The 17,105-nt window shown below is 36.6% G+C and overlaps 1 protein-coding gene across 2 annotated transcripts in view; it reads right to left on the reverse strand.

Moving 5' to 3' along the window:
* Positions 1–16,402, reverse strand: part of pins (G-protein-signaling modulator pins) — a 37,811-nt gene extending 21,409 nt beyond the window's left edge. For both annotated transcript variants that reach the window (XM_069814747.1, XM_069814738.1), the window contains exons 1-4: positions 15,906–16,402; positions 15,529–15,761; positions 237–372; positions 8–150 (exon numbers count right to left, since the gene is read on the reverse strand). In XM_069814747.1, coding sequence (XP_069670848.1) covers positions 8–150; positions 237–372; positions 15,529–15,761; positions 15,906–15,950 — 557 coding nt within the window. In that variant the 5' untranslated portion in view covers positions 15,951–16,402. The remainder of the gene's footprint in view (positions 1–7; positions 151–236; positions 373–15,528; positions 15,762–15,905) is intronic.
* Between the last annotated feature and the right edge of the window lie 703 nt (positions 16,403–17,105).

The raw sequence follows: 17,105 nt of genomic DNA on the forward strand, positions 1-17,105 counted from the left end.
TACTTACTCATAATACTTCACTGCCTCCTGGAGACATGTTCTGACATCTTCTGGAAATTCCCCTGGATCTTGCTGACCCACTCTGCCTATGTGCTTGCCTTTTGCATGATACACATTTCCAAGGTTGTAAAGAGCTCTGCCTTCACTGAGCTGGAAAATAAAGCATTATGCGCATTAGATTTATCTCCTGGACACACACAATGGGCAGAACGTAAGTTAGCAGGCTTTACACATACTTTATCTTTTAGTTCCCGAGAAATTTCCAGATGGCGTTTGCAGCAGATCATAGCTTCATCAAACTTGCCCATTACTTTGAGCGTATTGCCTAGGTTCCCACTGGATTTGGCTTCTCCCAGCTTATCACCCATTGTTCTGTAACAGAAACACATCTTCTTCTTGTTCAGTGCTTTAACTAGCGACACTCTTGGGTGCTGTTGAGATACCAACACGATTATTATGGATCAACGCAAAGAATAATGATAGCAGGAAGTCGTTGTATTCTAACAAAGGAGCAGTCATATCATTTATGGCAAAACTCTTATATGATGCGCATCTATGGCTTTATACAGACCTATCCATTTACAGGGTTGTCCAAAATATGTAGAATCTTTTACTTTCTTATTATATTAAATAATGTGGCCCAAGAATATAAGAATTCGGGTAAGGGGGTTAGGTAATTTTTTCTGCAAATGAAATGTTGTTCCCCAGGTGAATTCACAAGTTAAATTCTACAACTGGGTTTACAAAAAACAAAATAATAGTAACACTCGATGTGTTTTATTTGTATACAAAATTATTTGCAATAAGGTTGCAAAGTTTAATTTTCATGTATTTCAAAACTCATTTTTATGATTTTTCTCCTTTCACCCAAACACCATCGAATTTAGAATATGACGTTCTCTCTGAATTTCGATTCTATTCTGCTCACAGTTGAATAGTAATAGGTTATTATTTTACGACGCTTTATCAAAATCTTAGGTTAGTTAGTGTCTGAATGAGATGAAGGTGATAATGCTGGTGAAATAAGTCCGGGGTCCAACACCGAAAGTTACCCAGCATTTGCTCATATTGGGTTGAGGGAAAACCCCGGAAAAAAACCTTAACCAGTTAACTTGCCCCAACCGGGAATCGAACCTGGGCCACATGGTTTCGCAGTCAGACGCGCTAACCGTTACTCCACAGGTGTGAACCTCACAATTGACTGAGATGGTCGATTTGGATGAGTTTTGTTAAAAAGTGTGCATACCTCTTTTGTGTACCTCTTATCATCAGAATCTTAATTCTCTCATTTTCTGTTAAAAATATGTTGTTTTATGATGTTATTTCAACAATAAAACTGCTTTCATAACAGAAACTAACAATACGGTAATCAACAATAATTTTTTTTTGTATAGTGGTTTATTTTACGACTGCGTTAGTTATCTAGCATCTAAATGATAAGAAGGTGATAATGCTGGCAAAATCAGTCCAGGGTCCAGCATTGAAAGTTAGTATTTGCTCTTAACGAGTTGAGGGAAAACCCCAGAAAAATCCTCAATCAGATAACTTGTTCCATTCAGGATTTGAACCCAGGCCCACTCATTTCACGGTCAGACATGCTGTTACTCCACAGTGGTGGGCTAATAAAAATGTTACCATAGTAACCATAATCATAATGCTTCTATACAAAACAAATGAAATATCACATAAAAAATATGCTCTTTCAGATGACATTAAAAAACTATTAGGTGCCATGTAAAAATATTATCAATGGTGTCATAACTCGCAAAACAAAGAGTTGCAAAAAATATTTCGTTTCTAAATATAAGGTTCGATGCGTCTGAGCTTTATGTCCCAAATGCCCTTACTCAATTTTACTTGCAATAAAATTATGCATTACTTTTGAAACACTTTGTATAGAACACATACTGTGATTATAGTCGCGACGCTGTTATTCCCGGCGTGACTCCTCCTCTTTGCTTACGTCTTAGGAAGTGAAGGCTCTATAAAGTCTAGGTAGGTGTATCGTTCGCCATTTTTGTTCTTTCGTTGCCGAGCTACCAGACGAGGGATCTATTTACCAAACCGTTAAACATTATCATGCCGTAGCTCCTATGATAATAAATCAAACGCACTGTAATTCAGCAAATAATTGAGCGGCAAATAACGTTCTCGTGTGCTTTCTGCGAACGCCAACGAAAGAGCCAAAATGGCGGGCGATTATATTAAGTATTTATGGAGCCTTAGAAAATGTATGACTTCATCATCAGCGAATTAAAAGACGCACACGTTTAAATGTAGCCGATCTGCAACGTGATTGGCTGCCGGAAATTAGAGCAACGGGACTATAGTTCTGTGGTGGGGGACTCTTTGGACATTCTGTATAATTTACTCCACACAAGTCAAATGACACTAGGTTCTTTGTAATATTAATTTAAATTTAATTTTATAATAAAAAAAAATCAATATGTTAAACTATTTGATTTATTTTGTTTCTTCTCAACGAAATGAATCATTGATTATAACACGGAAAACGATTATTCTAACCACGGAAATTCAGTTAGGTGCAGCAAAGTATGAAGTGCACCACGAGTTAAAGAAATGTATGTTCACTCACGGATTAAAGCAAGAGTAGAATTTCCCATTAATAAATACGTGATACGAAATATCTTAAAATATCATAGCACTAAAGACCATTCATAAAACTTTATGATATAAATACACATTTGGCTTAAAACTCTGACCTTTTATATATAAACAATATTGATTTTTCCTACCATCAATGGGAACATCTAACAGGTGTGAAAAAGAAATAAGACTAGTATAATAACAAAGAGGAAAAGGTCAGAGTGTTTACACTAGTTTAATGACCTGTCTGGTCTAGAGTAAAAACAAGTCAAGAAAGATGAAAAGGAAAAGTTAATTTCTTTTTTCTTTTCAAAGCCTAGCTGTAGTGATGAATTCAGGGAAGGAATGCACATCTCAACTATTTTAGATTGACGCTAGCTGAACTGCTTTAGTGTCAGTCAGTTTTCCACGCTGGTAACCTGGGTTCGAATCCCGATGAGTCAAAATGGAATATGTGGTAGACGAAGATGGTGTTCAGCAGTAGAATTTTGTAGGATTTAGTGGGGTGTTCCTATGACCTCTACCAACATTGAACCACTGCTCCATTAGTCATAATGATTATCATACTGGTGTGCTGTAGATCACAACTATTGTGCACCAAAGGCAACAGTCTGGCAGCAAAGAGTTTACAATGATGAAGCATCCCTTATAAAGGGGAATACTTGGGTAAATGATTCAATTAATATTTGAGGAGAAAAATTCGCTCCGGCGCCGGGGATCGAACCCGGGTCCTTGGTTCTACGCACCAAGTGCTCTGATCACTGAGCTACGCCGAATTCTCCTCAAATATTAATTGTCAATATTACAGATATTATTCTGTAGGACAAATTAATAAAAATATCTTTATGCTTGACCATGCCGAAATGTAGTAATTATACACCTGGTAGCAGACCTTTAATGCATGTCATTAAAGTACACCTACTCATTAAAGGTCAGGTCTTTCAGCCAATGACGACTAAGATTACAACTGTTCAGCCAATGACAGGTCAGCTTTCTACCGTTATAAAACCGCAAGTATCGATTATTCTCGGATATGCAATCGAAAGAGAATTAGCGAAAAGTCACGGAGGCTGGAAATCCAATACTGTCGCAGAAGGTTATGTTCTGTTACTATAATAATTAGCGTTAATTGTAAATAATATTCAAATAAATTCAATTTGTCGCCTCGTTTTTCAATGTCTAATTTAATTTCAATGTTATCTCTGTAGGTTCTTATGGCCTTGCAAGGTCAATGTGGACATCTGTTCCTCGGAAAAAATCAATACTTTCGCGTCTGCGCACATCTCACAACATACGGGACATTGCTCAAAAATTAATAATATCAAGTTAGAAATATGGTCGAGCATAAAAAGTCGTATGAAACTCGCCTATAATGGTAATTAAGAAGCTCGTATGAAAATTATGAAACTCGCTTGCGCTCGTTTCATAAATATCCATACTCACTTCTTAATTACCTTCATTATAGGCTCGTTGCATAATGTACTATTAATATTCTCATAGCTATCAATGCATATGTCTGTACAGATTACCGTGCACTTAACTGCAGAATCCCAGCCAAACAAGTCACTCAATAGAGTGCGCTCCTAATATAATGACAGTTGACATTGGACATATATGTCAACATATATGCCTAACTTGGAGTCAGGCCAAAAGGGACACATTCAAGGAGGAAGGTTCGGTTTGGTGCTGTGGATTGAAGTCGGCGTAGCTCAGTGATCAGAGCACTTGGTACGTAGAACCAAGGACCCGGGTTCGATCCCCGGCACCAGAGCGAATTTTTCTCCTCAAATATTAATTGTCAATATTACAGATATTATTCTGTAGGACAAATTAATAAAAATATCTTTAATATTCTAAATGATTCCAGTTAAGTACTTGCCATTGGGGAATTATCTTAGTTTAATTTAATTTAAAATTATTAATTTTGTGGCTCATGTGATTTCACAAAAACTTAATAAAAAGTTAACGGATCTCTTGGCTTCAGATTACACTGAACAATAGTGACTTCCTCCCACAGATAAGGACCTTATCTACTTAATAAAACTGTGTAATGACATAAACTACTACACATGCAATTATTTGGCTTACAGGGAACTGCCAATGAACTCATATCGAAACCTCCCCTCACACTGCAATTGTGCACACCATTTCCACAGCAGACAGTTACCCACATTCACTGTAAGGCTGTGAAAACTTTCATATAATTCTGCATTAAAAACAATAGTGCTCAATCGTAATAGTTGAATTACCAACCTCTATGAACTGGTAGCCTGTCACGTAACATGTGACATACGGTCATGCACCAGCTGAATGAGTGATATTTGCTTCAGGCTGGAAACTACATGGTTTTTTAACAATCTCTTATTCAGGCTTTAATTTCGCATTATTGTGATGTACCGAAGTACATATAATATTTCCGTTACATCACAATAATATGATATGCGTAAACAATCACTCAGTGATTTAACCCAGCTCTCATTCAGTTGGATCCCGGCCACTTAGTCACTCGTAATGAGTGCACCTCTGCACATGGTGTGTTGGACATTGTGCCACTGTCACACAGTGCATGAGGGTTGGCAAGTAAAGGGAAACTAAGAGGTGGAACTTAAACTGAGAGGATTTAATCTGGCATCGGAATGGGAATCAGTGTGGCTTAATGAATAAAGCGTCAGCACATAGAGCTGAAAACCTGGGTTCGAACTGGTGCCAGACAGAATTTTTCTCCGCTCCACCCAACCTTCATCATATCATTTAATTTCGCAACCTAACAGTTAATATAATCTTTACATGAAATGAATCAAAGTCAGGTTATGAGAAAAATTGCCAGAGGGAAGTGGAATAGGGAGAGAAGTATGACAAGGATGCCCTTTATCACCTACCCTGTTCAACATCTACTTGGCGGATTTGGTAAAGAACTGTTTTCAGAACATGGGAGGAGTGATAGTAGGAGGAATAAGAATAAAGTGCTTAAGATTTGTTGATATAGTGTTGTTAGAGAAGAGAAGATGATACTAAGAGATATACTACTAGAGCTAAATGATAGCTGTGAGCAATATGGGATGAAGATAAATGCAAATAAGACAAAAACCATGGTTATCAGAAGAAAAATAAAGCACGTAAACGTGTGAATTCGAAATGAGGCAGTGGAACAAGTGGACAGCTTCAAATGCTTGTGGTGCACCAGTACTATAAGCAGTAACATGAGCTGCTGCCAGTACGTCAAGAGCAGGATAACAATGGCAAAGGAAGCTTTTAATAGAAAAAGGAGCATCTTCTGTGGACCTCTGGAAAAAGAACTAAGGAAGAGACTAGTGAAGTGCTTTGTGTGGAGTGTAGCACTGTATGGGGCAGAAACATGAACATTACGACGAAGTGAAGAGATACGTTTGGAAGCATTTGAAATGTGGATATGGAGAAGAATGGAGTGTGAGAAATGCATAGACAAAATAAGAAATGAAGCTGTGCTCGAAAGAGTGTGTGATGAAATAATAATGCTGAAAACTGATCAGAAAGAGAAAAAGAAATTGGCTGGGTCACTAGCTAAGAAAAAACTGCATACTGAAGGGTACACTGGAAGGAATGGTGAACAGAACAAAAATCTGGGGCAGAAGAAGATATCAGACGATAGACAACATTAAGATATATGGATCATATGCAGAGATGAAGAAAAAGGTGGGAAAAGAGGGAAGATTTGAGACTCCTGGGTTTGCAGTGAAAGACCTGCCCTTGAACAGAAAACTTTAAACGAATTACCAGTTAGTAAGGGCAGCTGATTTTTTTTTATATTTGTCTATCTCAGGGGTCAGCAGCTTGGAGTATTCAGAATTCGGAGCAAACTTGCTTGGTAGTTTGGTGGGGTGGGAGAAGCATGCAGAGCAGTGAAGGAGAAACTGGTAACGTCAAAAAGAACCTTCATATGTGCCCGCCCCAGTATTTGATTTGTAACAACAACAACAACAACAACAACAACAATAATAATAATAATAATAATAATAATAATAATAATAATAATAATAATAATACAGTGCTTAAAGAAATTATTACTTATTTTATTGCAAACTGATGAAAAAATATGCAAATTTATTTTTCTGCTAAAAAATATTGCACATTTCTTCATTTTTTTAGTGGGATATTTTACAATGCTGCATCAACATCTCAGGTTATTTAGCATCTGAATGAAGTGAAGGTGATAATGTCGGTGAAATGAGTCCGGGGTCCAGCACCGATAGTTACCCAGCATTTGCTCATATTGAGTTGAGAAAAAACCTGGAAAAAAATCTCAACCAGTAACTTGCACCGTCCGGGATTCGAACCCGGGCCACCTGGTTTCACAGTCAGACGTGCCAACTGTTACTCCATAGGTGTGGACCACATTTCTTCATAAGTTTGCAATAAACTAATGAGCAACCATTTTTTCAGCAAATAACAAAATAAATGTAACATTTTTGATACATTTGCAATAAAATAATATGCAGCAGTTTGAGCACTGTAACAACAACAACAACAACAACAATAATAATAATAATAATAATAATAATGGTAAAGATATTACCGATTGTTCTGTATGGTTGTGAAACTTGGCTCTCACTCTGAGAGAGGAACATAGGTTAAGGGTGTTTGAGAATAAGGTGCTTAGGAAAGTATTTGGGGCTAAGCGGGATGAAATTACAGGAGAATGGAGAAAGTTACACAACGCAGAACTGCATGCATTGTATTCTTCACCTGACATAATTAGGAACATAAAATCCAGATGTTTGAGATGGGCAGGGCATGTAGCACGTATGGGCGAATCCAGAAATGTATATAGAGTGTTAATTGGGAGACCGGAGGGAAAAAGACCTTTAGGGAGGCCGAGACGTAGATGGGAGGATAATATTAAAATGGATTTGAGGGCGGTGGGATATGATGATAGAGACTGGATTAATCTTGCACAGGATAGAGACCGATGGCGGGCTTATGTGAGAGCGGCAATGAACCTTCGGGTTCCTTAAAACCCAGTAAGTAAGTAATGGTAAAGGTAAACATATCCCCGTAACATGCCATGAAGGCACTTGGGGGGCATGGAAGTAGAGCCCCATGCTTTCCATGACCTCGGCACTAGAATGAGGTGGTGTGATCGGCACCATGCTCTGACCGCCTTTTACACCCAGGAAAGACTCAGTACTCAATTTTATAGCAGGCTGAATGAACCTCGGGGCCATTCTGAAAGTTTGCCAACAAGAAAAAATCCTGTCACCACCTGGGATCGAACCCCGGACCTCCCTGTTCGTAGCCAGCTGCTCTACCAACTGAGCTACCCAGTCACCAATAATAATAATAATAATAATAATAATAATAATAATAATAATAATAATAGTAATAATAATAATAATTATGACAATCAAGATGAAATCATCTTCACAAATATCTCCAGAAGTAATCTATATGTTGATGTTGACACACAGTAATGTTGTATAAAAATTTAATACTAAAGGACATGTACTAATGCTGAAGTAAGTGTCCACAAATCAGAAGATTATAAGTAAATAAATATGTAGAATACATACAAGTATAGTACAAATATAAATCCGAATGTGTCCTAAAACTTTACTTTAAACTATGTTAGGGAAGAGCAAGAAAAACTAACAAAATACGCACGAGAACAGACTGAAGATACTGCAGCCATAGCAAAGAGTTCTACATAATAAATGGCAGTAATGACCTTACGTGGTAACCTTCAAACCACCTATACAAACAAAACCTTCAAATATACTGAATTACAACAGATAAAAACGAATTTGGAAAGCTGGCTCATTAGCCATCAAGTCATTTGTAAACTCAACAACGAAGAGCGTTCTAGTCGTCTAACACTTAAATTTATCTGGGAAAATTATACATGAATTACAATAATCAATCAATGAATCAACAACAAAGGTGATTCACTTCGAGATTCAGCTTATTACATTTGCGATTTTTGTGTTAAGAGGGATAAATTTACATTGCATAGGTCTACAAATAACAGGACTGAGTTAGTACCAACAGAAAAACGATTTCTTAAGAGAAATCATCATATACAGAATTAATTATATTTTCGTTGCAATATGACATTAAATTCTTTCTCCTCTGACCCTAAAATGAGAAACGAAAAGCAGAAAAACACCTTATTCCAATGTTGCTAGACAGTTTGTTAATTCTGTTGTTACACACAAGCAAGATCTTAAAGGCTTAATCACCAAGTGAGATGGCTCAGTGGTAACACACTGGTTCGTCCTGCATCCAAAGAAAAATAAATAAATTCTATTTCTGATATTGTAAGTATTATAACGCATTTGACTAGTTTAACCTCTAGGAGCCGTGCGTTCATTATACTGGCCAGCTAGTATTATTGTCATAATGTGATATATGTTATAAATTGTATGTTATATATAAAATACGTTGATATTCGTTAATTTTAAATAACATGAAGGACAATGCACTTGATTAAAACAATAACAATTTTTTTGGAATTTTTTTTCTTAAAAAAAAAAAAAATGGAGCAAAATCATTTCAAATGCAGTCAACTGAAACCCCATCAGCTTCCATGCATACCATTTCACTGATTGCTTTACATGGGCCCTCCCCATCCTTTATCACAGGCTCAATTAACTGCAGTGGCCGAGACGCATCTTAGGCACAATATGCTGGTCAGACATATCTTGTGCACCTTAAACCGTTCAGCTAACGAACCCAACACGAATTGGGCGCACTTCTGAACAGGGGCAGCGGCATTTTCCCCTAAGGTTAGAGCCAAGTTTAAGTGTGTGTATATTAATCGAAAATTAGGGGCTAGAAAATATTGTGAATATGACGCATGTTTATATGACAATCATATGTAATCGTGAAAACTCTGTAACTAATTCAACAGTTCATAGCATAAATACACGTCAAAAAAATGACTTTCATACTCCATCAGCAAGTCTATCGTGCTATCAAAAAGGAGTGTGTTATATGGCAGCAAAAATTTTTAATAGCCTCCCTATCGATATAAAAAATGAAACTCAAAACATACAATTATTTAGGGCCAAATTAAAGAAGTACCTAATTCCTCACGCCTTCTATTCCGTAGGTGAATTCAAGACATTCAATAACACTTCATGAAATTGATACTAAAACTTTGTATTGTACTAGTAGACTATGATTAATTACATAAATTAGGTCAGATGCAACAGTGTTCATGAGTAAGAGTCTTCCTTAAGCTACGTTACGCGGTCGAACATCTGTACTAGCGTCGTGGTACTACCACTGAAGATGGAGGAGCATTCCTCCGAAATATGTATGGTTTTTAACCGATTTTAATAATTTTATTCAATCATTAAAAAGTGTTCATATAACTGTATCATATTACTTTTATTATATATAACTATTTTATTATATATAACTAGTAGACTATATTGTAAATCTCGTCTATATATATTTCATCTAGACTGTGACTATAAATTAAGATTTTATAATAGTATTAAGTTTTTTGAATTGTTCCATATTCCAGCGGTAAGCATGTATGATTACCATGGAATGTTAATAAATACAATACAATACAATACATTTTTTCCGATTAATACACACACCTAAACTGGGCTCTAACCTTAGGGGAAATGCCGCTGCCCCTGTTCAGAAGCGCGCCCCACGAATTTACCCGATTATGCAGGTAAACGAACCCCTGGTTAAGAGTTAGACATTTGCATGCAATAGTGGCATAAATCTTCCGGCTTCTAAGGGTTAAATGAAAGTCGGTCGAGAATTAATATGTAGGTACTATAGATCACTGTTGCTCCAAAGAAATTGAAAAAGAAAAGCGTAATCCATTTTCTGACTGAATTTTCAGTAATTCAGTTATAACTAGGTACCGGTACTATTAAATTCTAAATTAATTTCTTTATGGATAACTATGAAATTTCAAATAAAAGATAGGTTAGTTGAGCTTTTTCTAGTTTAGGAGGAGGAAATAACACTTAATTTCCATTAAAAATAGCTATATTTGAAACTATATCCACTGATATCAGAGTAAGTCTAATGATCAACATTAGGTTGGCTTTGAATATTCCCATTCTATACTTAGTTATTTAAGTTTTTAAGTCTAAACGTAAAGAATTAAATTTTAAAACATCAAAAATCTATTGGCTATTGGGACCTAAATCAAAACTGTCATTAGAAAATAAACTTCTTGTTTATAAAGTCATACTGAAACCAACTGGACATACGGCATCCAACTGTGGGGAACTGCTAGCAACTCAAACATTGAAATACTGCAGAGATATCAGTCCAAAACTTTACATTCCATTGTCACTGCACCATGGTATGTCCGTAATGATGTCATTCATCATGATCTTAACATTTCAACTGTAAAAGAAGAAATCTCTAAGTTCAGCAAAAAATACCTGCACCGATTAAATCAACATCCGAATCATCATGCATTAAATTTGCTGGATAATAGTCTAACAATAAGAAAACTTAAAAGGACCAATGCTCTTGACCTTCCATTCATTTTTACTACAGCTATTTAAAACATTGTTATTTTTCTTTTGGAGTGTTGTCATGGGATAAAATCTCCACTCATGTCATATTTTTATAATATTTACTTATTGTCTATTGTAGACAGATTGTAAATGTGGCATAATTGTAAAAAAAAAAAAAAAAAAAAGTTTTAAGTACTGAAATAAGCTTTATGTCTGTGAAAAAATGCGAAGACTATCTTTTCAGAGTTAGAGTCTACTTCTATCTCATTTGATGACATCTGAGCCTTATTCTAATTAATAGGGCAATTTTATTATAATTTTCTGACGAAGGTTTAAAGAAATCTAATATGTCTTTATAGCTTTCAAAAATATTCACTTTGAAATAAACACTTTCCATTCATTACCAAACAAATCTCATCTCTGTCTTTAGCTCTGAAGAAAAGCTATCTAGTTTAAAGGAAATACTCTCAAATCATTATCTAAGAGTAAAATTCAGTGATGAGAAAAATTCTCTTCACTTACTCTAATCATTCTTTTGTAATCTAAAACTATAGTTTCTTTTCGTAAGCAATATTGCTGTCCTCAATTAATTGCATGGTATTTTTAATACAAAATGGGATTTTCTATAGCACACAACACTGAAACTTACCAACTTGCACTTTTCTAAGTTCTACAATGCGGGAATCTGTGCCAGGTTAGTTATTTAGATTAGTTTAGGCTTTCCTTATGCCTTGCATATATAAATCTGTAACAGGTTAGGTAAGGTTAGTTTCGACTTTCCATATGCCTTGCATAGACGAATCTGTGACAGGTTAGGTTAGATTAGTTTAGGCTTTCCGTATGCCTTGCATAGACGAATCTGTGACAGGTTAGGTTAAGTTAGTTTAGATTAATTTAGATTTTCCGTATGCCTTGCATATACGAATCTGCGACAGGTTAGATTAGTTTAGGTTTTCTGTATGCCTTGCAGGTTAGATTAAGTTAGTTTAGGCTTTCCATATGCTTTAAATATACGAATCTGTGACAGGTTAGTTAGGTTAGATTAGTTTAGGTTTTCCGTATGCCTAGCATATACGAATCTGTAACAGGTTAATTAAGTTAGATTAGTTTAGGTTTTCTGTATGCCTTGCATAGACGAATCTGTGACAGGTTAGGTTAGATTAGTTTAGGCTTTCCATATGCCTTGCATGCACGAATTTGTGACAGGTTAGTTAGATTAGTTTAGGCTTTCCATATGCCTTGCATGCACGAATCTGTGACAGGTTAGTTAGATTAGTTTAGGCTTTCCGTATGCTTTGCATATACGAATCTGTGACAGGTTAGTTAGGTTAGATTAGTTTAGGCTTTCCATATGCCTTGCATGCACGAATCTGTGACAGGTTAGTTAGATTAGTTTAGACTTTCCATATGCCTTGCATGCACGAATTTGTGACAGGTTAGTTAGATTAGTTTAGGCTTTCCATATGCCTTGCATGCACGAATTTGTGACAGGTTAGTTAGATTAGTTTAGGCTTTCCATATGCCTTGCATGCACGAATCTGTGACAGGTTAGTTAGATTAGTTTAGGCTTTCCATATGCCTTGCATGCACGAATTTGTGACAGGTTAGTTAGATTAGTTTAGGCTTTACATATGCCTTGCATGCACGAATTTGTGACAGGTTAGTTAGATTAGTTTAGGCTTTCCATATGCCTTGCATGCACGAATTTGTGACAGGTTAGTTAGATTAGTTTAGGCTTTACATATGCCTTGCATGCACGAATTTGTGACAGGTTAGTTAGATTAGTTTAGGCTTTCCATATGCCTTGCATGCACGAATCTGTGACAGGTTAGTTAGATTAGTTTAGGCTTTCCATATGCCTTGCATGCACGAATTTGTGACAGGTTAGTTAGATTAGTTTAGGCTTTCCATATGCCTTGCATGCACGAATTTGTGACAGGTTAGTTAGATTAGTTTAGGGTTTCCGTATGCCTTGCATATACGAATCTGTGACAGGTTAGTTAGGTTAGATTAGTTTAGGCTTTCCATATGCCTTGCATGCACGAATTTGTGATAGGTTAGTTAGATTAGTTTAGGCTTTCCATATGCCTTGCATATACGAATCTGTGATAGGTTAGATTAAGTTAGTTTAGGTTTTCCGTATGCCTTGCATATACCAATCTTGACAGGTTAGGTATGGTAAATGAGACAGAGAGATATACATTTTATCAAGAATTGTCTGCACAAAGAAGTCAGACAACTTCGCCACCTAAGTGTGGAAGATTTTCTAAATGGAGGAAAGGAGGTTCTTCCGTAGACGAGGTATCACCAGCGAATAGGGATTATAAAGAATGGACACTGAGTGAATTTTCCTGTGTTTTGTTTCTCTTTGCGCACAGCGTTTAGTTCCACTTTCAAGTGCTAGAGGTTAGTGTAATCGAGCATATGCTAAGATAATAATTGAGAATAGAGTTGAGACACAGGATCCAAACATCGCCTACCTTATTGCATAATCCAGTAACGCTTTGCTTCAAATAAATTCAAGTTAACACCTTTTCCTTATTTCTCAGTGACAAACTAGTTGTAATAATAGTATTTTATATTTGAGATATAATAAATTATATTATAAAATAATATAACACATTATAAAATTAAGTATCGAATTCGTTTAATATTTGTATATAATATAATATAGGTATATGGTTTTACTTCTCGTAAGAGTTTTGTTTTTCCATTTTCAGCGCTATCAAATCATTACATATTTTAATTGTTGTTGGGGTCAACGTCTCAACTCTCATTATAAAGAAACTCTACAGTCTAGACATTACAGTTAATGACGGATTTATTATTTTATGGATCCAATTTTTTTTGAGTACATAATGTACCTAGATGTATTAATTATATGTGTTATATTTCCACTGTGTCGACTGCTAGCTAGTGTGATGTCAGCGCCAACTCTAGGGAGAAAGCAGAATCTCGCGCTTTAGCTGGCTTGAAGGTCATTGAAATCAGTCCAGCTACATCAAAGATACCGATGTGAAGTGTCCATTCTTTATAATCCCTATTCGCTGGTATGACTGTATTTGCGACAGATGATGCAAACTGTGTTGACATTCTGAAATGGTGGAAAGATCATTCAAAAACATTTCCATTGCTGATAACGAGTTGAGTGGTTCTGACGAGCTAAATGTCAATCTCTGATGTCTACATATACTAAGTGAAGTAATATATGATTTTCGCTTTCATTTTGAAGTGCTCTACCTCTTTATTTCACGTATTAAATAACCACTTTTAGGTTAGCAACATCAATCAATTCTTTCCAATTTTTAGCTATTTTCTTGTATGTTTTCAAGTCAGCTGACGACCTATATGAATTCTTCACATTCAAAACTACCTTCCCTTCGAAAATTGGACCATTTTTTCGCCAAAAAACTTTAGAGCCGCGTACTATAGAAAACCCACGAAATGAGAAGTTTTTAAGGGTATGTATGGGGCCAAATTTGAATATGAGTAAGTACCATTTTATGCACGGAAACTGTTAAATCGAGATTTGTCATAAGATTAGAGGGGATGAGGGGTTGGCTAGTGACGGACCAAGCTCCATGACAATCCTGAGAGGTTTATGACAGGTAGTTCCGAGGTCTAAGACATATAACCCCTAAGTCTGTAACAGGTACCAGGTAGCAATGATGGTGCTTACTCCTATTCAAGTTTCATTCTGGTGTTTATTCCTTTTCGTTTCATTCTTGCATGTAATAAGCAATGTAACGCGATTGAACGTTTCTGTCAAACTGACCTGTAAGCTTAACTACCTTAAAATGTTTAAACCTGTAGTAGGCTAGATCCTGGATCCATACTAATTATGTAGGCCTAGTATATTTTCTAAGAAAGAAAAGTTAGTATAAATAGCTCCAGCTAAAAAATTATTTTTCTTAAAGATTCTTTTCTGCAAAACAAATAGATACATTCAAATGAAGCCTCAGTTTACTTTATTACGGTACAGAACTACTTATCCAAGTATGTGCTTCATAAAGTATTAGGCTAGTTAAATAATATTAATAATCACTGAAATAACAAACACGACAATGCTACAATGCTGATGCCTGAATATCTGAGAATGTTGAAATACTATATTTTAAGTAATAATAACAAACCCTGACAAACTTTAACGACACAAAACAGCTGACATCAAACTTTTACGCTACCACGCTTTATGGATATCTAAGAGGCAACGTGAATATGAATTTCTGATCACAATGTTGACATTGTAGTAAGCCAATCTTTCAGTTAGGCCTACCTAAGCTGAGAAGTTTTGTGTTGAAAATTGTTTTCCACAGAAAAATGGGCAATTAAAATATATCACCCCATACAAAACATGATCATTTGCATTATATAAAAGGCCAAATTTGAACAAGACGTAATAACAGGATAACACCTCCAATGACTGGATTCATGCTATGTATACACAAACCTTGCAAGGGTGAGATCATGTTTGTGGTACTGCATTGCCTTGACATAATCCCCAAGGTAGAAATACGCGTTGCCCAACTGACTATAAATGGCACTTAACGTTCGTAGATCATCTGTGCCTGCTTGAATTGCTGCCTGGAAGAATGCTACGCCGGCTCGACAATCTCCAGCTTTACATAACCTCTCTCCTTCCAATGCAAGTTCCAAACACATGTTGCCTCCATCTCCAGAGCTCTATAAAGAAATGACACACCCTATTCAATGCGCGACATTCTGCTTTCATGCACAACAATGAAGCCCATATTAGATATAATATATATTTCAATACACAAAACTGTACACCAGTACCACAAAAATAACAACAGCTGAAAATACTACCTGATTATCACTGGACAAATTCTCGGCACTCGCACTCACTGACATCTTCACTATTCTATATATTAGGCCGGCAGAAAAGACAGCGAAGACTCAAGTTTCAAAACGATTTAATCATGGCATTTTATTACGTTATATGCACGGGAGACTTAATAACATGCATAGGTACAGTAAATGTCACAAAAATTAAACAATTCTACGCAAACGCATCACTCATTTCAGGGCGATGTCAATTGATCTCGTGAAGTCTCGTTTACAGCGACATTAGGAGAAAATGGCGGTTACGCCTGATTTACACTATCAAAGGCGGTCTCGTTTGATTCTATGATAGAACCCCAACCACTTATTTCAAAGCGTTGGCAATAACTAAAACCAGAGTTCGAATTAACGGGGAAGAAGGAGGGGAAATTCCCCCTCTTGAACTCTCATTCCTCGCTTGTGAAGTATCACCAGGAAATCAATGTCCAGTCCACAACACAAGAGAACGAGATGTCGGTACCGTACTGCATTACACTACTAGGAACTAGACCTATATCAGTTTCTAAAGAAAACTAAAACAAATAAAGAAACATAATAATTTTATCTCACATAATAAATCCTTAAGCGTTATCTAAATTCTCGGACCATCCATTTCGTAACAAATGCAGATACTTCCGTCTCAGCGCAGTGGCGGATCATAGAAAAAAAATATTTCGAGTGGACCCAGCTCAAAATTGAAATGATCTTGCACCACCAATATTTAGCGACCCTACTCGACCTATTAGTCTCCCTTCAGGGGAAGGCACGGACTGGGACTGACTTGCACGCAGGCCGCTAGAGTGAGCCCATTATACCACCCGGGATGAAATGGTGTGAACCAGGTGGCCCGGGTTCGATTCCCGGTCGGGGCAAGTTACCTGGCTGAGGTTTTTTCCGGATTTTTCCCTCAACCCAATATGAGAAAATGTTGGGTAACTTTCGGTGTTGGACCCCGGACTCATTTCACCGGTATTATCACCTTCATCTCATTCAGACGCTAAATAACGTAAGATGTTGATAAAGCGTCGTAAAATAACCCACTAAAATGGTGTGCATGCCCTAAGGACCTTCGTGCTATAGATCCCCCTGCGCCCCGCCTCCGAACTCCCCTGCAGCCTTTACTTTTCCACGTAGGCCTTACCGCGCTATATTCTGTTTGTTTGTAGGGCCTATTCACGCGTTGGA

This window comes from Periplaneta americana, chromosome 2, assembly GCF_040183065.1.
Source record: "Periplaneta americana isolate PAMFEO1 chromosome 2, P.americana_PAMFEO1_priV1, whole genome shotgun sequence".
Lineage (NCBI taxonomy): Eukaryota > Metazoa > Arthropoda > Insecta > Blattodea > Blattidae > Periplaneta > Periplaneta americana.